This window comes from Sus scrofa, chromosome 8 (assembly GCF_000003025.6).
Source record: "Sus scrofa isolate TJ Tabasco breed Duroc chromosome 8, Sscrofa11.1, whole genome shotgun sequence".
Taxonomy (NCBI): Eukaryota; Metazoa; Chordata; class Mammalia; order Artiodactyla; family Suidae; genus Sus; species Sus scrofa.
The window spans coordinates 82,408,765-82,434,282 of record NC_010450.4 but is presented as its reverse complement, the minus strand read 5'-3'; the positions used below and the strand labels follow the sequence as shown (position 1 = coordinate 82,434,282).

Sequence of the window (25,518 nt, the reverse complement as noted above, 5' to 3'; positions counted from 1 at the left end):
AAAAAAGCATATGGATTTGACAACCCACCCTGGAAAAGCAAGGACATCTGTGGTTTTTTGGTTTGTTTGTTTAGCTGTAAACATTTTTTTGAAGGTCTAAATGTAAACCATTGATCTAATTCGTTAATATTTTGGAATGAATTTATGATACATCATAATAACGATGGATTTCAGGGGTTTCTTGGTAGTTGAAAAGATCAAAATTTTTACGTTATCAGTTAAAACTACACTAGTAAGACACATCTCGGAAACTGAATTTATTTGAAATAAATGTGGTGGCAAGCTTTCAAGCAGAGAAAATCCCTCAAAGATATAATTTTTAAGAATTAAAAGAACCACATACCTTGGAAATCATTTGCTGATATCTAAACAATTCCTAAATATTTATAGATTGGACTTTATGTATTTGAACTGGCCGTACAGTTTTAATTAATTTCACTGGGGTAGAATTAGCTTCACTGAAGTAGATTGCCTCTACTGCAAGATGAACGGCAGCATATGTACCACATATTTCCAACATAAACTATAATTCATAAAAGGCCAATACAACTCTTTTCTTTGTAGCTGGGTAACCATTTATGTTTGAGGTGAAGATGTTAATATGGAAATTTGGTGAGCTGGGAAAGAGGACGAACGCTATCATTCTAATTTATGACCTTTCATATAAGGCCAAATGTAAAGGCAACTTCAATTGTTTTATATCTCAGGGCCAGCACATAGCAGATGTATGAAATTTGGAGTGTTAGACATAAACTTTTATTACCAAATTATAAATAATTTCTCCCACTTATAATGTTCACCTTTCAAGTTCATCTTGATTAAAATACAAGGGCAGCATCACACCAATTTCGCTGAATTTCACAGCAGAGAGAGGTTTTCTAGAGTTCACAGTGGAGCATAAAGCAACACAGCATTTGCAAGACTTTCCTGGTAGGACTTCAGACCCTGAGACTATCTCTTCTGAAATTCACGTTATACCAAAATAATGGCCGATGAAGTCTGAACATTTATTAAACATCTCAAATGTTATATTGGAAACCAAGTGCCTATTATGTAGACTATATCCTATCTTTTGTTAAAAAATAAAAGGCACAATGCCTTTCCTAAAAAATTTGCCCCTCAGTCAATAAGCTTACGTTCTCAGAAGTTATTCAACAACTAGAGTATCTTTCTTCTTGTTTTCTTTCACAAATAATTTCCATGTACTGTGATAAAAGGCAGATAACCGTGGTCCAAATATGCAACACTAGGATGTGACAGGTGATTTTATTGTCCAGTCTGAAGGTCCCAGTGGCTGCCAGCACTTCCTACAGTGACTTCATTGCTGGAACAAGACTGCCAATGCTACTAGAAGCATAACACGGATTTGGATCCTAAAATCTGCTTTGGAGACTGTGGGCCAATCCAGTTGCATGTTTGTATCTCTCATCATCACCATCATCAACATCATAAATCACCCCCATGTCCACAGGGCTCTTGGGTGTTTCATAAAGTAAGCTAGATGTGGTACTGTTACCAAACCAGATTCCTTTGCTCAACTCCCAGGAAGTGAAACACCAAGATACTGAGGGTTGCAGCAGAGATCGGGTTTATACACAAGGCAGTCAAGTGGGGAGAAGGGAAAACAAATCTTAAAATCACCTCCCTCCAAGGCGAGGAGCTCTGGATATTTTGGGGATAGAGCTGGGGTACAGGGAGCTTGGGAAATGGTGATCGGAGATAAGAACAAGGTGAGGTGACAGTCATTCTTCGCAGGTCTAACTAACTGGCAGACTTCTTCATGGGGTGTGTATTCAGAAAACGGTGGTTCCAGCACATTCTGAGGGTGGAGTTTTGGGTCCTCTGACATGAAAAAGCCACTTAGTGAACGCTTGCATATGCCTAATGGAAAGGTCAGTGGTCCTAGCCAGTCTTAACCTGCTTAAGCTTGAACTGGGCACAGCTCATGGTCTCTGAAAAAAAAACTTGGGCAAATATCTTATTGTTTAGGTTCTATGATGCTTGGAACATTCAAATTTTTGTAAAAACAACCACAGTGAGCATGATCAGTGAAAGCAGGTTACAGTTTATTGATGGCTAACTGATGACTCTCCTTGGTTTCAATATCTTCTCTTACGAACATGAAACACTGAAGGACATAGTTTTTCAAAGGCATGGGTACAAAAAACTATAGAAGTTTAAGACAAAAAAAAACAAACAAAAACAAAATGGCAAAATTCATCTCAGTATTTTTATACTAGCATTTGCCTACTTTAAGAATAATAACTTTGGAGATCCCTTAGTGGCTCAGTGGTAATGTGCCTGACTAGTATCCATGAGAACTTGGGTTCGAACCCTGGTCTTGCTGTCATGGGTTAAGGATCCGGCATTGCTGTGAGCTGTGGTGTAGGTCACAGACACGGCTTGGATCCCTTGTAACTGTAGCTGTGGCTGTGTCTGTGGCCGGCAGCTGTAGCTCTGATTCTACCCCTAACCTGGGAAATTCCTTATGCTACAAATGCAGCCTTAAAAAGAAAAAAAAAAAAAAAAAAAGTTGGCAGAAGATCCGAAAATACACCTCACCAAAGAAGTGAAGATTTACAAATGACAAATAAGCATATGAAAAGATGCTCCACATCATTAGTTATCAGAGAAATGCAAATTAAAACAGCAATGAGATACCACTGTGTACCTAATGGAATGGCCTAAATACAAAATACTGGACACAGCAAATGCTGGTGAGGATGTGGAACAACTGGAATTTTCATTTATTCCTGGTGGGAAATGTAAAATGGTATAGCCACTTTGGAAGGCAGTTTGGCCATTTCAAATGCAAACATACACTTACCATACAGTTCTGTGATTGCTCCTTGGTATTTATCCAAGCGAACTGAAAACTTACTATACAAAACTGACTATACAAAAACCCACACACAGAAGTTTGTAATAGCTTTATTCATAATTGCCAAAACTTCCAAGTTTTGGAAGCAACGAAGATAAATGAGTAAGTAAAGTGTGGGATATCCAGAGAGCAGATTCCAGAACTAAAAAGAAACGATTCATCAAACCATGAAAAGACATGGAAGAAGCTTAAACACATACTGCTAAGAGAAAGAAGCCAGTCTGGGAGTTCCCATCGTGGCTCAGTGGTTAACAAACCTGACTAGCATCCATGAGGACGCGGGTTTGATCCCTGGCCTTGCTCTCAGCGGGTTAAGGATCCGGCATTGCTGTGAGCTGTGGTGTAGGTCGAAGATGCGGCTCAGATCTCATGTTGCTGTAGCTGTGTTGTAGGCTGGCGGCTATAGCTCTGATTCGGCCCCTAGCCTGGGAACATCCATACCCTGCCAGGGTGGCCCTAAAAAAGACAAAAAGGAAAAAAAAAAAAAAAAAAAAAAAAGCCAGTCTGAAAAGGCTACATACTATACGATTCCAACTTTATGATATTTTGGAAAAAGCAAAACCATAAAGATGATAAAGAAAAAATAAGTTGTTGCCAGAGGCCAGTTGGGAGACAGGGATGTATAAATACATAGAGTTCCTGATGTGACACAGTGGGTTTAGAACCTGACTAGTATCCATGGACTAGTATCCATGAGGATGCAGGTTTGATCCCTGGCCTCACTCAATGGGTTATGGATCTGGCGTTGCGGTGGCTGTGGCCTAGGCCAGCATATGCACCTCCAATTTGACCCCTAGCCTGGGAATGTCCGTAAGATGCAGGTGTGACCCTAAAAAAATTTTTTTTAATAAATAAATAAATACATAGGCCTCTCACAAACGATTTGGGGGACAATGAACCTACTCTGTGTGACATTATAATGGTGGATACATGTCACTATATATTTACCAAAACCCATAAAATGTACACTACCAAAGTGAACCCTAATATAAACTATGGACTTGGGGTGATATTATGATGTGTCATGTATGTTCGTCAGTTCTAACAACTAAACTCTATAAACTAAGCTAAATCTTGTCATACCATTTTTACGACTTTGAAGTTTCTTAATAAATTAGTTTGTGTTCAGGGCTTGAAGACTTGCTCTTAGTGGACTATTATTTGGAAAAAAAGTCTTGTACTTGTTTTCTTTGTATAATAAGAGATGGTGGGTGAGTTCTGTTGTGGCGCAGTGGAAATAAATCTGACTCCGACTAGTATCCATGTTCGATCCCTGGCCTCGCTCAGTGGGTTAAGGATCTGGTGGTGTCATGAACTGTGGTGTAGGTTGCAGATGAGGCTATGATCTCTCCTTGCTGTGGCTGTGGCGTAGGCCAGCGGCTGCAGCTCTGATTTTACCCCTAGCCTGGGAACTTCCATATGCCACGTGTGCGGTCCTAAAAAAAACGATGCTGGGGAAAAAACAAAATGTTGCGAAATATGGAAAATTGCTTGGTGGGTTAGTGAAAGGCACTTCTAAACTGTTGAAGGGGTTCTGGGCACAACCACATTTTGGTAAACTTCTTGGCTTATGAACAGATTCATGGTGCCTACCCCGTTTGTCTGATTGGGCCCCTTTAGATCCGTGCCCCTTAGAGAAGCTTGCAGCTGCTCTACAGATGAACCATATCCTTAAAATAATTCATTGCCCCCTACCCACCACATCAGTCATAATGACTCCATGAAGGCTCTTCAGCAAAGTGAAAGAGGCTATGAATAAAAAAAATTTTTTTGAATAATTGAAACAATTGGTACAGAATGTCGTACAATTTAGTGTCTTTTGTGAAGAAGGTTTTTAGGGACAGGGCTTTATACCCTACTACGTTGTAGGGCTTTTTTCTTTTTTGCAGCTAATTATTTTATTTAAATGATACTTAAATTTTTAAATTTACATTATATAACATATTGCAAGAACTACGAATACAGCCCTTTTCAATAAATCGGTAATTAGTTGGTCTTTACCCAAAGTGAGCCCTTACAGAAGCACTTTAAGGATATCTCTCTTTTCTACCAAGTCATTCTGTGTCGTCTTTATCAAAGGTTCATTTCTTTTGCATTTAGTTGAGTCTTATAAGAGGACAAGCTCATTTTTGTCTTAGAAATAAAAAATGTATTTTAGATGGTGTAAAACTTAAGCAGGGTTAGAGATCTGCCTTTGTTTATGGAATTACAAATTTAGAATAGAATTAAAGTATGTAAGTTTTAAGCTGATAAGGATATGTGTGTTGTGAAAAAAGGAACCAATCTTGGCATAAAGTTTTCTTCTTTTTTCTCTCCCTTTAACAGAATACTGAAAATTCATGCAAAGTTCCAAAGCAAGTTCCCATAGCAACACTTAAATAATGTCTGTACACCGTTTCCAGTCACAACTAGTTTGCAACGCACTTTATGCCTTTATAATACGAGTTAGTTTAGTGATTTTAATTTTTTGTGTCGATTAACGTCGTTATGGAAACAATCTCTTGCTAATAAAGACTTCGTCTTTACACATTTAATCAAAACCCAAAAGTGGATTTAAAGATTCGAGACTGCTTGTTTTATTTATTTATTTGCATTTAATGATTTAAATTCGGGACATTTCTGAGTATATAGCGTCATTACTTCAGCAGTGAATTCCAGTTTCCTATCATTTCAAGATATTTCTTAACATTTCTGCCTAAAAGAAATCCTGGCTAAAAGATCACTTCCAGTATTGCTTTTTTCTTTGTTAGAGGCGGGGAGGAGACGGTGTTGGTGTCTGCTTTCCGTTACAAGAGAGCAGCAGCGCTTTCCGCTTTGACTCCAAAGCGCCAACTTCGCCTTCGAGCCAACCAGGACTCTGGGGTCTGCGCGCTCAGCCGAGGTGCGGCCTTTTCGGTCCTCGCGGGCTGCCGTAGTCATGAGGAGCAATGATTGGCTGAGGCAGAAAAGTGCCGCCCCTGGGCGATTTCAGTTGCGGTTTTGCCGGGTTGGTTGGCGGAGGCCGGGCTTGTGGGGTCCCCGGAGTTGGGGTTCTGTTCCCGGCCGCGAGGTGAGCCACTCGGACTCGTGGGCCGTCCGAGGCCCCAGTGTTCCTTCGCTGGCAGAATTCGGGAGCGGCAGCCCGGGACCTGGCCGGCAGCCCCTGGAGGTGCGGGAGCGAGCGCGGACTCCGGAGCCTGCGGGTGGCGGGTCCCCGCGAGGTGCCGCGCTCGTGCTTGGTCCTTGGCGCGTGCGGTGGCCCGGAGAACTGGGATCCCCGGCGCCGGGATTCCTGAGCCAGGCCCCGAAAGCCCTTCCCCGAGGGCTGCCTAGACCACGCGGGGAGGAACGGCATCGACCAGGCCCCACCGAGCTGGCTTCCGAGACTGCTCCCAGTGGGCGAAGCTCCGCAGGGAACCCCATTAGGTCGGGGATTCGGCGGGAAAGCGGACCCCGAGCCCAGGGCCAGACTTCTCCCAGAATTGCCTGGCCTCTGCTACAACGGGGTGGCTACGTTTAACCCTCAGCCATCAAGAGCTGGAATAGCCACTTAGCGAGTTGTCTGGTTGCGAATGCCTGCAGTTGGCTGGTGTTAAGTATAGTCACCACGGCTTTGTGTGTAGGGGTGCGCGCGCGCGCGTTCACAGCAAGTATTTTTGTTTGTGTCTAGAAATAGGATGATGCAGGTAATCTTGAGAGTGTGACCTCCCCCCACCCCTTATTAATACAGGATTAATAGAAAAATTGGAAATACAGAAGAGTTTAGTATTACACGGTATCCTTCCACTTACAGTCTGTATTATACTTGTGTGTGCTAGTTTCTACTTGAGCTGAGGCTGTACTTATTTTATCACTTAAAAATGTATTTAGTTTTCCACTTTCGTTTAAAAGTGGTAACCTAAATATCACTCCTAATTTTGTATCTTTTTTTTTGATTGGTCCTATAAATTATTTAACCATTTCCTGGCTGGAGCATTTAGGGTGTTTGTGAATCTTTGCTTCGTTTTAGTATTCCAGATAATACTTTGATAAACCTTTAAAAAAAAAAACTATTTCAGATGATTAACTTGAACTAATTTGAGACGTGAAATTAACAGAATAGATGCTGTGATCTTGTAGGGTCTTTTAAGGGCTTCATACCCGTTGGCAAGTTGTTTTCCAAAAAAGTTTTAGTAATTTAGTTCTTTCATGTATGACTGCCTTTTTCACCAAAAGTAATTCATTTCTAATATTTCAACCGCCAAGGTTGAGCCTCTTTGGACTTTTTTTTTTTTAATGGTGGTGTGTGGCAATTCCCCTTGCTTGAATTTTGTGCAGGATTCTTCAAAGGATTATGTCTGTGTGTGTGTGTGTGTGTGTGTGTGTGTGTGTATTGGTGGAGTTACTGCATAGGCTGACTGAATATTGGAACAGGATGATCACTTAGGTGATCACCTGGCATAACTCCCTTATTTTGCAGATGAGGAACCTGAGTCCTGCAGGGGTGAGATGATGAGTAATCCAAGGCACACAGCTAATTAAGTAGCAGAACTGGGATTAGAACTCAGGTTTCCTGCCTCCCAAGTGAGTAATCTTTATGCTGCAGCAGGTGGTCTCTCACTAAACTGTGGCGTACTCAGTATTAGAATTTTAAAAATGTTGACAGCATTTGGATTATTCTACTGTTTTAATTATTTTTTATTGAAGTGTAGTTTATTTACAGTATTGCATCAGTTTCAGGTTACAGCACAGTGATTTGATTATATGTATATGTATATATTTTTGTACACACATACATATTTTTTCATATTCTACTGTTCTAGAATTGTTCCAAGTAGCAGAGATTATGATCATCTGAGGGAGCTGTAGCCCTGAAAAATGGGAAGGCGACTGTTTTCCTGACCAGGACTGGAAATTCTTTATTCAGAATGGCAGTGGCAGTCCCTTCAAGGGAATTTTTTTTTTTTTTTTTTTGATGGTTGTTTTCAGATTCTTTATGTGTTGGAATAAAATAATACATTATAATTTATACTCTATCATCTGGTTAGAATTTAGCTGTTGGTTCTCACTTGTTAACCCTTGAAGGGTTTTTAAAACTCCTGTGGCTTTAAGATCAGAGAACAATCGTGTTTTGATTTAGGGCTTATAGCAGGGTTTCTCAGCCTTTATGCTGACTTTTGGGGGCAGATAATCCCTTGTTGCAGAGGCATCGTCCTGTGCTTTGTAGGACATTGAGCAGCATCCTTGGCCTCTACGTCCTAGGTACCAGTGGTACCACCCTCCTCAGTCAGGAGAACCCATAGTGTAACCAGATATTTCCAAATGTCCCTGAGGTGGGGTTTAAAATCACTCCTGGAGGAGAACCATTTGCAAATGGGGATTGTTTGGGGAACTTTATAGAATGTCAGTAACAGTGCCCGTTACTTAGAGAGTCTGAGTAGGAGTAGGCTTCAGGAGTCTTCATTTTCATAGGTATCTGTGTTGATTCAGATGTAGCTGGCTTTTGGACAACCCAGAAGCATTTCTGTTTTCTCCATCTTTTATTTGGTGGTCAGCAATAAAGATATCCCTGTGTCGTAGCTGTTTACACACATGGCTGATGCTGTACAATAGTTGTCACTGCACCATAGTTGGGAGAGGAGAGCTTTTCCTTGGCACTGCCCTTAAGCACTGCTTCCATAAGCCTGGGCAGTGTGCTTTGGTGCCAGGGACACCAAGTGAATAACACGTCCCCAAGAAGCTTAGAACCCACTGTAGGAGACTCATCAGCAAAAAAGGGAAACTACAGGACAGCCTGCCAAGGACCCAAACTGCAAGTGAGAGGGGTGCTCTGGGTGCACAGAGAACCAAGTCAAAATTTTCTCTTGAGAGAGGGGAGGAGGGGTTGGTCTGGAGCCGTCAGAAGAGGGCTCAGTGTCCACTGTCTCAGAAAGGATATGTGTAGATGGCTGTTTGTCTTGGTGTCTGACGCCCTCTCCGGCACTGGAGATGAGTTAGTCTACAGCTGCGTTTACTCAGCTTGTAGTGTTATGCTTCATTGCTTATTTTTTATTTTTCAATTTTTTTTTTACCCTAAACTATAAATACTTTTAAGAGTAAGTGAAAGCTTATGGTAAACATTTGCCAAGAAAGAAGGATTTGCACGTCTTCTGCTCAGTGACACGACTCAGTCACATTGAATAGGCTTCTTTCTGTTCTTATTCCTTATAAATCTTCACAGGCTAATTTGCAATACTTTATCACTTTGGGCATTTTCTCCAGTTAGGTCTCTCACTGTCTCTATGACCATCCCCCAGGTTTAACAAGAGAATCTTGATGTATTCAAAAGGGCAGCTGTACCCTTTGAAAGGGCCTGAGCTTTGGGGTCAAGCCTTAGTTCTGCCCACCTCCTCATGGGGTTACTGTGTGAACTGCTCAGGCTTCTAACATTGCCTGGCACATAGTTGGATGATAAACTTTGATTTTCTGCCCCCCCTCTTTTAAAACCCTCTGCAGATGTCATCATACCAGACCCCTTAGTAGCTTCTGCCAGAAAATATAGTGCTTTTGACTTAATAGCCATTTATGAAAATAGGTCATTTAAGAGAAGCCTGAAAAAAAGAAAGAAAGAAACCTTAAAAAAAAAAAAAAAAAAAAAAAAAAAGCCTGAGTAGGAGTCAGGGAAAGGAGGGAAGGCATAGAGGGTGATTTTGGCTTTAGTGTTTTTTGTTTTTTTTTCTTTTTGCCATTTCTTGAGCTGCTCCAGTGGCATATGGAGGTTCCCAGGCTAGGAGTCGAATTGGAGCTGTAGCCACCAGCCTATGCCAGAGCCAGAGCAACGCGGGATCCGAGCCGCGTCTGCAACCTACACCACAGCTCACGGCAACGCCGGATCGTTAACCCACTGAGCAAGGGCAGGGATCGAACCCGCAACCTCATGGTTCCTAGTCGGATTCGTTAACCACTGCGCCACGACAGGAACTCCTGGCTTTAGTTTTGAAGGGAAGTTTTATCAAGGTGACCCTGAAGAAATGAATTCTTTTTCTTCTTATATGTCTATGGTTCAAGAGGCTTTTTTCCTTCCTTTAGAAACAGAACTGTTCCTTCTGCCTTATCCAATTTAAAAGATGAAAACTTAAAATTACATGAGCCAAGTCATGGGAAAAATTGTGGTGTCAAGACCAATTTAGCCGTACAAAATGGATTTATGGGCAAGTCATTAAGTAACAGAGAGTACCACGGAAACCTAATGAAGACAAATGTAAAAGATATGCTCTCCTAAAGTGATGGATAAAATGTGTTTGAAGCAACCATCCTCTTTCCAAATAACTTTAAAAAAATTTTTTTCAAGAGATTTAGCACAGTGTCAATATTCTAGAGAGTAAATGAGAAGCTTGGTAGTAGTCTCTCCTTTCATGTGGCTTCCAGTCTCTTGAGAGAGAAAAAACTACAAAACAGTAAAAAGTAGGAGTTCCCTTTGTGGTTCAGCAGGTGAAGAACCTGACTAGTATCCATGAGGATGTGGGTTCAATCACTGGCCTCGCTCAGTGGGTTAAGGATCCGGCATTGCCCTGAGCTGTGGTGTAGGTTGCGGACGCGGCTCAGGTGCTGCGTTGCTGTGGTTGTGGGCCGGCAGCTGCAGCCAATTCAACCCCTAACCTGGGAACTTTCATATGCCTCAGATGCAGCTGTAAAGAGATCAAAAAAAAAAAAAAAAAAAACCCGAAAAAAACCCACAGTAAAGCATATAAAAGTAGTAAATAAATAGTGCCAAATCACCAAATGAGAAACTGTGATTCCCAAACTAGGTGAGCTGGCCCGTCTCCAGTCTACTGTCTAAGGTGCAAGTCTGCTTAAAGAAGACTCATGCAGGTGTCTGCTTAAAACCTTCCCATGGTCCTCACCACTGACAGAAGGATTTCGCTCGCTTGCCAGTTCATTAGAATGTTTTAGGCTTTTGCAAACAAGGTCCTGACCCAGAACAGGTGATGCAGATGATTCACATTTGAGAAACGACCCATGCTCTCTTCTGACTTCCCATCCTCTCCGTGATTGTGGCCCTACCCGCTTCTGTGGCTGCGTCATGTCCTCCTTGCCATTGTAGCATTTCCTCCTCAAATCCAAACACACTTGTCACCATCACCGTGTCTTTGCTAAGATTTCTCCCTTTTAGGCAGTGGACCACCTTCCTTCACATTCAGCTGAAATCTTTCTTTGATCTGCCAGGCCTGGGCTAAGTGAATCTCCTCTATGCTGTTCTCTGCCTAATTCTACCCAAACACATACAGCTTTTAAAAACTCTTCCATTTGCTTGTTCATGCCCCCTTTGGAGTGTAAACTCTGAGGGCCCAAGGCATGTCCTATTGCTGTCTGACAGGTTGGTGCTTCAAGAAAATCTGAAGTGTGGAATGCCTTCAGAAAGAGATTGTTGTTAATTAGAGTAAAGATGAGGCTTAATGGCAGAGTGTGGTTTTTAATGAGCTTAGAAGAATATATGCTTTTTTAAAAGGTGAGAAAAGACAGTATTAATAACATTTTTAAGTAATACCATCAGTTAAGCAACTAACAGTCTAGGTTTGTATTTTATCTGTCACTAACTTTTAACTTTGGACAAGGTAGGTCATAATAGATTTTCACATCACAATGCATCTTAGTGGTTCTTTAGCACAAAATAAACAGCTAGTTGCCTCTCAGTTTTGTGCATGCAGATGCTGGCTTGATCGGACATAGCATCTGGTGGGAAATGAACCAAAGATCCCCAGGTTGAGTTTCTATGGGACCTTCAGTGTTATCTTCCTAGACCCGTTCAACCAGAAAATAGCACGTGTTCAAGGCAGAAATAAGGCATATTGTAGATGAATGGGAAGATTTATTTCTCCTTTCCAAATTCATCAAAGGCTTTGAATCTGCTACAGTGTTTACTTTATAATTTTTTTCCTTGGGCTCAAAGCAGCATAAATAACCTTGTTTTGTGATCTGAGTCATGAATCGTGATTGTCTGAACAGTAGTTGTAATTTCACTTATCTGTTCAATCTCTGGAGCTAAAAATAAATAAACTGGCAATTCAGTAGAAAAGTTAAAAATTTCTGAGCAAAACAGTTGATCACATTAGAAAAATCCTTCAAGCCTTGGGGAGATGGACTGGAGGGAGAAGGACTGAATAACAACCCCAAATCCAGGACTAGTTTTTGAAATTTGTCTTTTATTTAACTTGGAATGTTGATTTTTCTTGGTTAGAGAAAATTATTTGACTTAAATCATGATCATTTTTGTTTACTCAAAACCAGAATTTTAAATAACAGTTTAAATAAGAGTGTAGATTCTTCAAGATTCCAGGTTCTTTAAGGCCAGAGCCTGGGTACAGTATTTTTTGAATTTCCTTGCAGCATGTGTATACACATAATTGTTAAACAAATGAAAAGCCAATAATGTAGCATTCTAGCTTATCTAAATTGCTGAGCCTACAGGGATTCAGGTTGAGAAAATCTCCAGTGATCTTAAACCTGAATTTAGATTATTGAGTGGATGGGCTTTAAGTGAAATAAACAGTGCCATTTAGGAAAGAATGTTTAATGAAAATTTCCATTGAAAATACACACAAAAAAGATTTGAGTTCTTGAGGGGAGTCCTTCAGGTATCATATCCATGCTAATTTTTAAGTGTCAATGCTGTATGGCTACTAAATAAAAGTGATGCTGAATTTGACTGAAACAGAAAAATTAATTTCCAAGGTTTTTGCTCAAGTAACTGCTATTTTATTTTCTTACCCAAGTATTTTGAGAGAGAGAGCTTATAAAACAAGATGAGTTTTGAAAGGAGTGATGGGCAGCTATGTAGGTCTGTGATTGGTTTGGCTGTGTCCAGCCCTTTCCCAATTTCAGATTCCTATTATTCTTGATTTTTTAAGCTTCTTTGTCATAGAGAGTGTACATCTGCCATAATTATAATAGGCTAAGTCAAAATCTTGGGCTACATTAGCAGTTTTCAGGAAGGTTCATAAAGATGTGATTAAGACCTGGGCTGGCCAGGCACTTACTGGCTTGTGACATTGAGCCGGATGGTTAGCCCTTCCTGTGTCTATTCATCTGTAAAATGAGGTTAAAACAATACCTACCTCAGCGAGCTCTAAGTGGATTAATACATGTAAAGTGCTTACATAAGTGCCAGCCTGTAGTACACTCAAATATTAGCTCTCAATTATGATTATAATTCTTTCCAGAGGTACTATTTTGGCATCAGTTGTTGTAAATATTATATAAACGTTATATAAACAGTAGGTAACTTTAAAATATGATTGATTTGAACATTAATGTTGATTCTGTCACATTTAGGGAATTAGGAAATAATGTATCTGTGTATCTTAATTTTCATCAGCAAAATGGGGCTATTAAGACCTTCTTCCCAGGGTTCTTGTAAAGCTTACATCTGAGTGTTTCTCAGGATCTCAGCAGAGCGCTCAACATAAAATAAATATTCCCTAAGCGGAGGGGGTGGTCTTGGGGTAATGGGTATATTGACTTGGGCGGGGACAGTGGTGACAGGTGCTTCAGAACAGGGGCTCTGGAGACATGGGGCTCTTCTGTGACGAGGCCGTGTCAGGGGGTTCTTGTGTGACTGAACTAGGGGGCGCATGTAAAGGGCTTAGCTGAGTGTCCAGTTCCTGGTAAGTACTGGAATCATGTTAGCTGTCGCGTGTTGTAGGTGTGTGGTCGAAGGATGCTGACTCCACGTGATTCCCCATAAATGTGTTAAGAGCTTCCAGGCTTTTTCGTTGAATAATTAACTTTTCATCTTTACCTTTGTTGCTTTCCTTTTCAGATTTCTGACCAGGATTGTTAAAATGAGTCTGCGGAAGCAAACACCCAGTGACTTCCTAAAGCAAATCATTGGACGACCAGTAGTGGTAAAATTAAATTCTGGAGTGGATTATCGAGGTATTATTTCTATGCTTCATCCTTAGAACTGCTGTTCACTAAAGAAGTAAAGGTGACTTAAATGATTTTATTAACCTCAGTACCCAGTAGACCAAAAAAGCATTGGTTGTCAATAATTTTTATGCCCAGTTCTTCTTCTACCTCTGAGGTAGTTCTTTTTTTTTTTTTTTCTTTTTGCCATTTCTTGAGCTGCTCCCGTGGCATATGGAGGTTCCCAGGCTAGGGGTCGAATCGGAGCTGTAGCCACCAGCCTACGCCAGAGCCACAGCAGCACGGGATCCGAACCGAGTCTGTGACCTACACCACAGCTCATGGCAACGCTGGATCCTTAACCCACTGAGCGAGGCCAGGGATCGAACCCGCAACCTCATGGTTCCTAGTCAGATTCATTCACCACTGTGCCACGACGGGAACTCCCTGAGGTAGTTCATTTTATTTTATTTATCTGTTTTTATGGCTGCACCTGCTTCATATGGAAGTTCCCAGGCCAGGGATTGAATCTGAGCTGCAGCTGCAACTTACGCAACAGCTGTGGCAACGCTGGATGCTTTAATCCGCTGCTTGGGGCTGGGGATCGAACCCCCTCCTCTACCCACTCCTCTGCAGCAACTTGAGCCACTGCAGTTGGATTCTTAACCCACTGTACCACAGTGGGAACTCTGAGGTCGTTCATTTTAGAGAGCTTTGACAGCAGAGCTTGAGTGCCTGACTTGTGCTGTGATTTGGGGCTCCTGACTCCTGCCTCTGCTTTGAAATTGTGTGTCCGAGTTCCTGGTGGTAGCCAGGCTTAAATAACTGGTACAGAAGAACACATTGGCCCCACAGCACTTGTTTTCGAGGAAGTGGTCAGGACTGGCAAGCAACTATTTGGACAGTGTCAATTTACTGCATGAACTTCCTGCTTGTATAATGTGTGGGGTATCCAAAAACACCTTTCTGTTCTTGAGAATCAAATGAACTTTTTAAGGGGCTGCGACACTACCGAAATTAACTGTGTGGAAGGAATGGTATCAAACTCCATTTTTTTAAGTAACCTTATTCCTAATCTTCCAAAATTAAGATAGTTAAATTTCTGAGAATGTTTCACAGGTATAGGTAACTAATTCGTTAGTAAGTTTTAAAGCCTTTTCTTGGTCTCTTTTCTGATTAATTCTTGGTCTCTTTCCTAAATAATGAGCGTAATCTCTTGAGATTTTTCCACTTTCCATGCATGCGGACTTAGCTTTATTGAGAGCTCGCTATGGGTCCAGTGTGTGTGAATCGCTTTAATTTTCATTTCTCTTCACATAAATCTTTTGAGATCTCTGCTGATTATCCCTACCTAGTGAGGAAGGAGCTAGGATTCAGACTCAGGCTTGACTCCAAAACTTGTTAAGAAATACTCTGCAGTTTATGTACTGCTTTAGTTTCTTGACATTAATAACATATCTCCAGTTTAGTTTGATTTTTTTAGTGGATTTATGCTGAATACTGAGATGTTATAATGTCTTCATGTGCTCCTTCCACCCTTGAACTCCTCTGGGCCCAAAGGAGGGATCAGACTTCTAGAGAATATTCAGCAGCTGATTACGGGGACATGAGCGCAGTATCTTCTGCACCCACCTTATTGAGGAGATCAGTCAGCCTGACCTTTTTTCTCTCTATTCTTTAGTGAAAATTTTTCTATTTATGAAGGTAAAAATATGTTTTTCTTTTTCCAAGAAATTTCAAAGCAAATAATGGAGAAAAATATATGGAAAAAAGCTAAATGATTCTACTATCCAGAGATAATCAGCCTTAGCAGTTTGGATCTGTCTCCAGATAAGCAAAGTGTACATAAGTGGGATCAGTTATACATCCATTCTGATTAATTTTAACTTTAAAAAAAGTGTTCAGGAGTTCCCGTCGTGGCGCAGTGGTTAACGAATCCGACTAGGAACCATGAGGTTGCGGGTTCGGTCCCTGCCCTTGCTCAGTGGGTTAACAATCCGGCGTTGCCGTGAGCTGTGGTGTAGGTTGCAGACGCGGCTCGGATCCCGCGTTGCTGTGGCTCTGGCGTAGGCCTGTGGCTACAGCTCCGATTCAACCCCTAGCCTGGGAACCTTCATATGCCGCGGGAGCGGCCCAAGAAATAGCAGCAACAACAACAACAACAACAAAAAGACAAAAAGACAAAAGACAAAAAAAAAAAAAAAAAAAAGTGTTCAGTTCTCTGACAATATAGAGTGGTTAATGACTGCATAGGAATACCACGAGTGGATGGACCACAGTTTTGTTTTTGTTTTTTTTAACCAGTGTCTTATTAATGGACATTTAGGTGTTTACCAAGTTTTTCCTATTGTAAATGACCCTGCTCCTTTAACATGTACCTTGAGCACTTGTCCCAGTACCTCTTTATAATAAATTCCCTGGGCTAGGGTTTCAGAGTCAAAGACGGTGCCAAATGGCTCTCCATCAGGGCAATAACCATAATTTTTCTCCTTTTATGGGTGTCTGTTCATGGTTTCTATACTGTTAAAGCAAAATGTTGTACACTATTGAGAGCATACTGTAGAGAATATGAATGTGATTAAGGAGTTTCCATCATGGTGCAGCGAAACAAATCCGACTAGGAACCATGAGGTTGTGGGTTTGATCCCTGGCCTCGCCCTGTGGGTTAAGATCTGGCGTTGCCATGAGCTGTGGTGTAGGTCGCAGACGTGGCTCAGATCCTGCATTGCTGTGGCTCTGGTGTAGGCCAGCAGCTGTAGCTCCAATTTGACCCCTAGCCTGGGAACTTCCATATGCCCCAGGTGTGCCCCCCCCAAAAAAACAAAAAAAGAATGTGATTTAATAACTTTTTTAAAAAAGGAAAAAACCCAGCTTTCTGTAGCAATTTCCCTTTAAGTTTGAAGAAGCTACTCATTGTAGCTTAGTCCCTTTGAGAAGGGCTTCCAACCTCCTGGAACCTTTTTCTTAAAAAAAACAAAAAAAACAAAAAAAAAAAAACTTTGTCCTTAAAAAAACCTTTGCTATGAGAATATTTTTATTAGAGGTGAACATTTTATTTTAAGTGCTTTTAATTAATTTTGAAACATTTGCATGTCATATCTCAAGTTTCTTGCTCATTTATGATTGTGGTTTAGATATAAAGTAATACAGCAGGAAATAATCTGTAAAGTTGTTATCTTTAGCTTTTTTTGATAGGGAATAATTGATATTAATTGTTCACAGTCCATCCTGATGCTTCGAAAGTTTGCAGCTTCTAGCAGAATTATGTGAGATTACTGTCTTACACTGTCACTACACACACAATTGTGAAAGGAACTTTTTTGTTTGGAGGATAATAGGGGCAGAGGCAGGAAGTGAGGAGCATGTTAACGAAGTTGAGACTAAGCTAAGCTATCAACTTGGTTAATTGAATCAAATTTATAGTATTTGTTTTTACTTAAGTTGTTTTCCTAGAAAACACCACTTGAATTAGTGGCTTATATATCTTCGTCTTTTTTAAAAAAGCTCATCAGGTCAAATTTTGCAAAATTGGTACCATCTTAACACAATTAAAAAGATCTCGCTTGAACAGTTTCCTTGAAAGCTCCCTAGAATGTTCTTGGCTGCGTCTCTCTGTTAGTCTGGGTTTGCAGATGTTCTAACGGGGACCACACAGAGAGCTGTGACATGTCATCCCGCGTTCTCAAGCTGCTCTTCCTCGAGTCACAGCTTTAGGATGTTCTATCAGGGGCACCTGCTGTCTGCTCTGCTTCTTTATTTTAGCACATTCTGGAGACTTCCTCTTAACCTTGGGGTACGTTCGTCTGCTGCGGGAGATGTACACAGAACAAGATCAACCTGCCAGACCCGAGTTCACTTAGTGATTGAAGTCAGAAGTACCATTGGATGTGCGGGGTCTTGGCTAGTGGTCATTTGTTCCTGCATAATTGCCCAGTCCTGTTTTTAGCTTTCAGAGCCTGGGATTTTGTTTGCAGTAGTCGTACCATGTTACTTTTTGTGACGGCTTTAAAAGTCGCTGTTGTTGGTATACGTCCTGTCATGTTTCCCCGCCAGCAGTGGGTGTGAGAGGCCTTCACGTTGCACGCATCTCAGCCTCCATTCAGGCCAGTGGAGAGGAGAGCAGAGACTGTTTTTGTGCTTCAGTCCATTGATTCCTTTACAGTATGAATTTTTATATTAACCATGTAAGAGCTAATGCGTAAAGAGATTGTCAGCTCCCAGTAGACCCTATAATTTTCAACTGTGCTCTGTACGTCTTCTCGGACTGACTCCATCTCCAGGGGTCCTGGCGTGCCTGGACGGCTACATGAACATAGCCTTGGAACAGACGGAGGAGTATGTAAACGGACAGCTGAAGAACAAGTACGGGGACGCATTTATCCGAGGAAACAATGGTAATACGCCTGCACTCTACAGTTACGCAATGTCCGGAGTGTGCCTTTCTGTTCGTAATCAGATTGCCAGCAGGTTTTCTAGGTAACTTAAAAGTTCAGTTTTAGTTTTGCTTTCTTTTTAAATTCTTACATCTCAGATCTTTAGTGACCAGTTCTTTTATTTATTGATTTATTTATTTTTGCTTTTTAGAGCCACAAAGTTCCCAAGCTGGGGGTTGAGTTAGAACTGCAGTCTAACTGCAGCCTATGCCACAGCCACAGCAACATGGGATCTGAGCTGTGTCTTCAACCTACATCACAACTCATGGCAACACCAGATTCCTAATCCACTGAGCGAGGCCGAAGATCAAACTTGAATCTTCATGGATGCTAGTCGGATTTTTTTTCCTCCAAGCCATGATGGGAACTCCCTGATTGATGACATTTTGGAACTAGAGAGTTCCTTCTCCCGTCCCTTTACTGATGAGGGGCTCAGGGGCCCTTGGTACACTGACCTCAGTTCTCTCTCTCGCTCTTTTTTTTTTTTTTTTTTTTTTTTTGGTCTTTTTACCATTTCTAGGGCTGCTCCCGTGGCATATGGAGGTTCCCAGGCTAAGGATCTAATTGGAGCTATAGCCACTGGCCTACTCCAGAACCACAGCAACGCAGGATCTGAGCCGCATCTTCGACCTACACCACAGCTCACAGCAATGCTGGATCCTTAACCCACTGAGCGAGGCCAGGGATCGAACCCTCAACCTCAGTGTTTCTGGTCGGATTCATTAACCACTGAGCCATGACAGGAATTCCTGAACGCGGTTCTCTTGAAGACAGTGTGTTATATTCCCCCACACCGCCTCTCCCACAGCAGCCGGAGCTATGAGCGTGGCCAGTTTCTCTGCTATCTTTGGTTTGCATCATTTGGCAGTTAACTTGTGCTGTTTTACTGTTGAGCATTCAAATGCTTTTTTGTGGGAGGTTTGTTTCCTTTACTTTGGCAAAAGTGACAGCAGAAATATGGATCTGAAGTTACTCAGCTTTTTATCAACTTACAGATTACTATGATTACTTTTAAGTCCTTTGTTTAAAAACTCATTATCAGTAGAGTCATATTCGTATGAACTGACTTTTGAGGGAGAGGGGGGAGACATCAAAACTGGGAATTATCCCTTGGCCTGTCCCCACTTTTTGGTCCCATTCCCCCAAATGGAGCTCTGGCCTTGATTTCGGGTTTTTTATTAATGTGCATTCTTTAGTTCTAGATAACTTCTTCAGCCCCCTTAACAATTGGATCTCTTTGCTATGAACTAAATATCCTGGCTTTTATTTTAGGTATTCTGTCTCCTGTCCTTATAGTACTATATTGCTTCACTTCATATCTTTATTTTATTTTTACTTTTTATTGAAGTTTAGTTGATTTACAGTGTTGCTAGTTTCAGGTATACAGCAAAGTGGTTCATATGTATAATGAACTACTGTGCTATACAGTAGGGCTTTGTTGGCTATTTATTTTATATATAGTGTATGTTAATCCTAAACTCCTAATTTATCCCCGCTTTCCACTTTTGTAACCATAAGATTGTTTTCTATGACCATGAGTCTCTTCCTATTTTATAAGTTCATTCATATCATTTTTTTAGATTCCACATAGAAGCAATATCATATGGTATTTGTCTCTGTTTGACTTACTTCCCTTAGTATAATACTCTCTAGGGCCATCCATGTTGCTGCAAATAGCATTATTTTATTCTTTTCTCTGGCTGAGTCATTGTATCCACGTACCACATCTTCTTTACCCATTGCTCTGTTGATGGACACTTAGGTTGCTTCCATGTCTTGGCTATTGTGAACAGTACTCTATAAACATTGGGGTCACGTGATCTTATATAGACCTTTTTAGTCCTTCCTATGTGTAGAATTTCTCCTCTGATTTTTAATATTGTTCTTATTTGACTTTTTCCATTTACTAAGAAATGTTAACGCTCTTTTCCCATCACAAGGCAGCTGATAGTGGTCAGCTGCTGGTTTTGTGAGAGGTGATAGGGTGGATCCTGTCACATGCACACTGCAGCCCAAACTTGTTATTTCGGTGATTCCCTCCATAGAACTTTTTCCACAGGGTAATCAGTGGCTGTTATCTTTAGGCTCCATAATTCTCATCCCCCCCCCCCTTTTTTTTTTTCTTTTTAGGCCCACATCTGCGGCATATGGAAATTCCCAGGCTAGGGGTCAAAATGGGAGCTACGGCTGCTGGCCTATACCACAGCCACAGCTCATGGCAACGCCGGATCCTTAACCCACTGAGTGAGGCCAGGGCTCGAATGCATGTCAGATTCGTTACCACTGAGCAACAGCAGGAACTCCCGTCATCCTTACCTCTTAAAGAGGATCCTGGCTTACTTGATCAGCCTGTGCTATGCTTTGATCAAGATATCTCCTAATGTTCACTCTGAACAAACCTGTCAGAATCTGAGTGAGGGGAGGGGGTAGCGGTAGGTACCCCTCTGTTGGAAGGGTCTCTGGAGCAACCCAGTCATCAGATATGGTCTGGTTCATATGTACCACGTATCCTCAGACTTCAGTTTGGGTGGTCACAAGAAGACTAAGCAAAACTTTGGCTAACACCAAAGGTTGATTCTTTACAGGGAACTCAGAATTAGGACTTGAATATCTTTAACGAAAATAACAAACTCCTCAGCTCTTGTTTATCCTGATGCAATTTAAAAAAATAAACAGGAAGTTTAGTGATTATATTGAGGAGATGAACGAATATAGGTTCTTTATACTTAATCTGAAGTCAGATATATGGCTAAAATCAGAACACAGTCCTACCAAAAGTCAAACTCAGGTCCAGAGTCATAAAAATTATTCTAATGGTAGTTGTAGAATGTATTGTGTGATATGAAAATTCCTTTGACATCTGCAGAGCTGCCAGACTAACATCTGTTTGCTTTTAAAACTTGCTGTTATGATACAGTTTTTTTCAATGTGTTCATTTTTTCTTTTCAGTGTTGTACATAAGTACCCAGAAGAGGAGGATGTAAAGTCACCAAGAGTACAATACTTTTCGTACTGGGATATATTTTTTTATTAAGTTTTTTGATTCTTTTGTCATGTAATTTGTCCTATTTTGTAACAGTTGTGATTTTTCACTGACATGTGAATAAGATAAATATATACAATTGTGGATTTAACTGTAAAGTGTTCTTTCATATTCAAGTTGCAGTCGTTTTCTTTTATCTTATGCCAGTGTACAGGAGACACAGTTTAAAAGAAAGAAAAGAGAATCAGTTTCTCCCTGTATGATTTGTAATTGAAGTTGCAAGCAATGCCGTTTGATTTGACTGCTTTACTGGTTGAACTGACTGAGGATAATTAAAATATCATAGAGCGGGCCTTTTTTATCACATCCTCTTCCATGTGCTGTACAAAACACTTGATTGAAAGGAAATGTTCCACAAGGTGTGCAGTTTTGGTCTGAGACGGCAAAGGGTCCCTGCGACCAGATATTCAGCCTCTGGTTCCATCCCTTCCACAGGAAATAGATTTGGGCTCCAAGAGCGACAGCTGCACAGAAAGAGCAGGACTCTGAACCGAGCTGGGGGAGATTCTCAAGGCTTCAGATGCGAGGGAGGTGAAGACCTTCCATTTAAATGCACAGTCATCTTGCATCTCCCCCTTCGCCATGCACTTGGTGGGTTTTCCGATCCCCTTTCTGGCCGCCGTTCCCTTATTCTGTGAACATGGGGCGGGTGGTGGCGGAGGGGGCGGGGGCATTCCCATGCAGTCTGGCAGGTGTTTAGGTTAAAGCGAGGCCTGGAGTTTGTAAACTCATTCAGCTTCCAGTTGCTCAGCTATGACGGGAAGGATTTGTCCTCCCTCTCGCTAGGGAGGGGCTGCTAGGAAGCCCTTCTGTCCAGTGACACTGTCCAGGGCCAGAGCACAAGCATCACATTGCTTGGCACAGGGCGGCCCCTCTGCTTCATGCGGCTCCTGCTGAGAGGTTGAGCTTTATTCTCGAGGTTTGCCCAGCCCTGCTGTGTTCCCTGCACAGTTTACACTGTCTCTAGGAACAACAGATATAACTGGGCACTGCGGTTGAGTGAACACCAGACAATTGTGGGACCGCCATGTTGGCCGCCATCCTCCGTCCCTCCCATTCTAAGCAGCGTTCCTGTTCCAGGAGCCACCATGCGAGTGTCCACAATCTCCTGGTTGAAGGCTGTGGGGTCAGGACGGGAGAGGAGGGAAGGGTGGGGCGGTACTGGGTCTGGAGAAGCATGTGTGATATTTTGTCTGGTTTTGGTTTAAAGATCACAGAGTAATTGGAAACAATTATTTCTTAATTAATAACTTGGGAAAGTGAACAGAAACATTTCACAAGATTTTACTGTGTGCACACCAAAAGTAAAACTATGCTTCAATAATTTAACACTTCCTGACAGGGGCTTGAAAAGGGTCCAGTCTGTAAGTATACATCGCCAATTTGCTCTTTTATAAATGACATCTTTTAAGGAGAAAATGGATGTCCCTCCAAGTGGCTCATACCTGTTCTCATTTGCTTTGTAGAATATGAGGCTGCCAGGTTACTGTGTCCCTTCACTTACCCACATCAGCTGCTTCCACTGTTATCTCTCACCAATCTGTTGCATCCTATTTTTGCTCACTTCTTCCCCCAACTCCCTTTCTGCACATGCCTTTATTTTCCCCTTGCCATCTCTTTACACTGATAGCGCTGTGGCGGGGTGGTGTTTTCAACCACGGAACTACTTTTAATCAAGGTCGACTTTGGGAAATGCTGCCATTTTTATGGTAATAAAGGCCTGTATTATTCACTTGTACCGATGCAAATCGTCCCCTGTGTATACCTTCACGTAGCAGAACCTTGAAACAAAGTGTAAATGCTGAAATTACTTTTTTCTTCTTCACTGTAGTCTCATAGAGGTCAGTGAATGATTTCTAGTTGCCTTGTAGCAAAGGCTTTTGTTCTGGGTAGGAGAGTTTTTCACTTGAGTAAATATATTTTTCCCTATCTCGTTGCCCCAAACCCTGGCTACCATGCTCTTTCTCTTGAGCTGTGACAAAGAGTGTTTAGCAAGAAACAAAATTGTGCTTAATTCTTTCTTTTTTTTAGACTCTCTGACTTCATGTTCTGTTTTGGTCTTCTGAGCTATTCCTTGGCTAATCTTCCCACAAGTCGAATTGATTCTTATTTCAAAACTGTTTATCCCAAAACAGAGCTGTTGACAAGTACAAATACAGATGGCAGACATGTGCTGTGATCCCATGTTCTCATCTCAGCGTTCAGTGAGGGAGTGCTCTTGAGAGATGGTTTACAGCTTCAGCTTTTTTACTCAGGGCGCTGTGGTGTGTGGGCTGGGGGTGCCTCATTATGTGACAGATCGTAAATGTTTGGGGGATTTCCTTAAGGTCTGAGAACCAAAACGGTGACTTGCTGTGTTTGCTTTGTCACCCGGGAGGCGAAAATAATCTATAAGAATAGAAACAACCTCTGGGGGAGACATTGTCTTTGGTAATGACACTGACTCATGAGTGACCTCAGTGCAGCATTCCAGGCCAGAGGGCCAGTGTGTTCTCTTACTGTGGACTGGCACTGACCTTTGTCCTCACAGCAAATGATCCTCCACGTATAGGCTAGCTATCCTACTCAGAGGCAAATCTCGGCCCATTCTGTGGCCAGGACTATTCTTTACAGCCAGACTACATTAACCGTCTTTTTTTTCCACCACAAAAAGAAATGATAGGTGAAAGGAAGATAAACTACAGTTTTTGTCCCTCGTGACCTTCTTGTGTCCCACAAGGTTCTGCACGCAGCAGCATGGCTCTGACGACTGTGTTTCCTAAGCTTTCCCCTGATGCTTGTTGAGCTGGACTCTACCTAAGAGTCTTGACTGTTGCGGTGTGAATATACAGCAGCTGCTTTGATTCCACTTTGTACCCTTACATGGCAGTGCGCCCATGCACCCAGTCCATTGTTGACTGACCAGATTTGACTCACCAGTTGCAGGCCAGTTAGCCGGGGTGGGAGTGGGACCACAGAAGTTGGTGGGCAGGAGGAGTGCCTGCCAAGTGGTGGGGTGGTTGATGTGACCCTCACTGATGCTTGCTCTGCGCCTCCCTTAGCTGCTGCCTTCATTAGGAGACCGGGAGCCACCAGGCAGTGCGACCCGAGGAAGTGGGAACACAAGTCAGTTCCCCATTTCCTGACTGATAACTGGAGGTTGGCGCCGTGCTAGGCCCTGTGGGGAGTAGAAAAGTCACTGTGCCCTCCATAATTTCTTTCATACTCTCTATACTAAGTTTGTAGGTTTCGGTATTTACGGGAGAAAGTGGTGCTATCATATATATTTTTTTAATTGGGTCAAATCTTTGAGAATGCTTTTAAAAATCTGAACACTTTAGATGGATTTGATCATCTTAACTGTACGTTCATGTCTTGAAATTTCAGATAACCTTAGGACTAGGCAATGTTGAAATCTGATGATCTCCATCTGTTCATTCCATTTCCTCACAGGCCCATGTGGTTCAAACTCCCATCTTTATTTTTTTTCCATCTAGGAAAAGCCAGATTTTCTGTTTTGATTCAGTCGCCTTATTGAAAGATTATCTGTTCTTAGTAGTAATTTGGGAATTATAACAAATAGAAGGTGGACATATGTATTCTAGGCTCTTCATAAAATCATGAAACACCGGAACAGCTGGGATAGACTAGTTTTTGAGGTCTTGTTTTCAAAATGTGCAAATCTATATGGATGCCACTTATTCCAAGTTTTATAATGGAATGGATGCAGGTGGGTTTGGCATAATATTCTACCAATAATTTGGGTTAAAGGAGATGCCAGTTTGTGAAAAGTTGACATGTAGTTTGAGAGAAACTGTTTCATTAACCATCATGTGTATACAGCATCCCAGATCACTCACTGTTCAGAGATGATGTCAAATAGAAGTCCTACTGAACTTGTTAATAATGAAAAAATAAAAAATTTGTAATCAGCATGTTGAGTGAATTTTGAATGAATCTTGCTAGGATACGGGACAACTTTTTTTCTTCCAGATGGTTTATCAATCTTAACCCACACACCTCTGGTTTGAAACAAATGATTTCTACTCATGCAATACATCCACAGGGACCAGTAGCTGGGACTCTGCTCCTGTCACCTGGGGGCCCAGACAAAGGGAGGCAGCCTCTTAGGTTTCTACGACCTTAGAGTGACTCAAGGCTTGGTGCCCTGGGGGAAGAATGTAAAGACTCATGTCTGGACTCGCCAAGCTTTCTGCTCAGAACTGTCAACAGGAGTTCCCGTCATGGCTCAGTGGAAACAAATCTGACTAGCATCAGTGAGGATGCAGGTTCCATCCCTGGCCTCGCTCAGTGGGTTGAAGATCCGGCGTTACCTTGAG

General features: G+C 41.8%; 1 protein-coding gene across 8 annotated transcripts; it reads left to right on the top strand.

Annotated features, from left to right (window-relative positions):
* On the top strand, window positions 5,782-25,113 carry LSM6 (LSM6 homolog, U6 small nuclear RNA and mRNA degradation associated). 8 transcript variants are annotated; one of them, XM_005666843.3, is made up of 5 exons: window positions 5,820-5,930; window positions 7,320-7,423; window positions 13,638-13,753; window positions 18,004-18,117; window positions 21,106-25,113. In XM_005666843.3, exons 3-5 carry the CDS (start codon window positions 13,660-13,662, stop codon window positions 21,138-21,140), a joined length of 243 nt encoding a protein of 80 aa, XP_005666900.1. In that variant the 5' UTR covers window positions 5,820-5,930; window positions 7,320-7,423; window positions 13,638-13,659; the 3' UTR covers window positions 21,141-25,113. The 8 variants fall into 8 exon arrangements, with proteins under 8 accessions (XP_003357054.1, XP_005666898.1, XP_005666900.1 ...); XM_005666844.3 differs by having other exon boundaries at window positions 5,844-6,029; XM_003357006.5 differs by lacking the exon at window positions 7,320-7,423 and having other exon boundaries at window positions 5,782-5,930.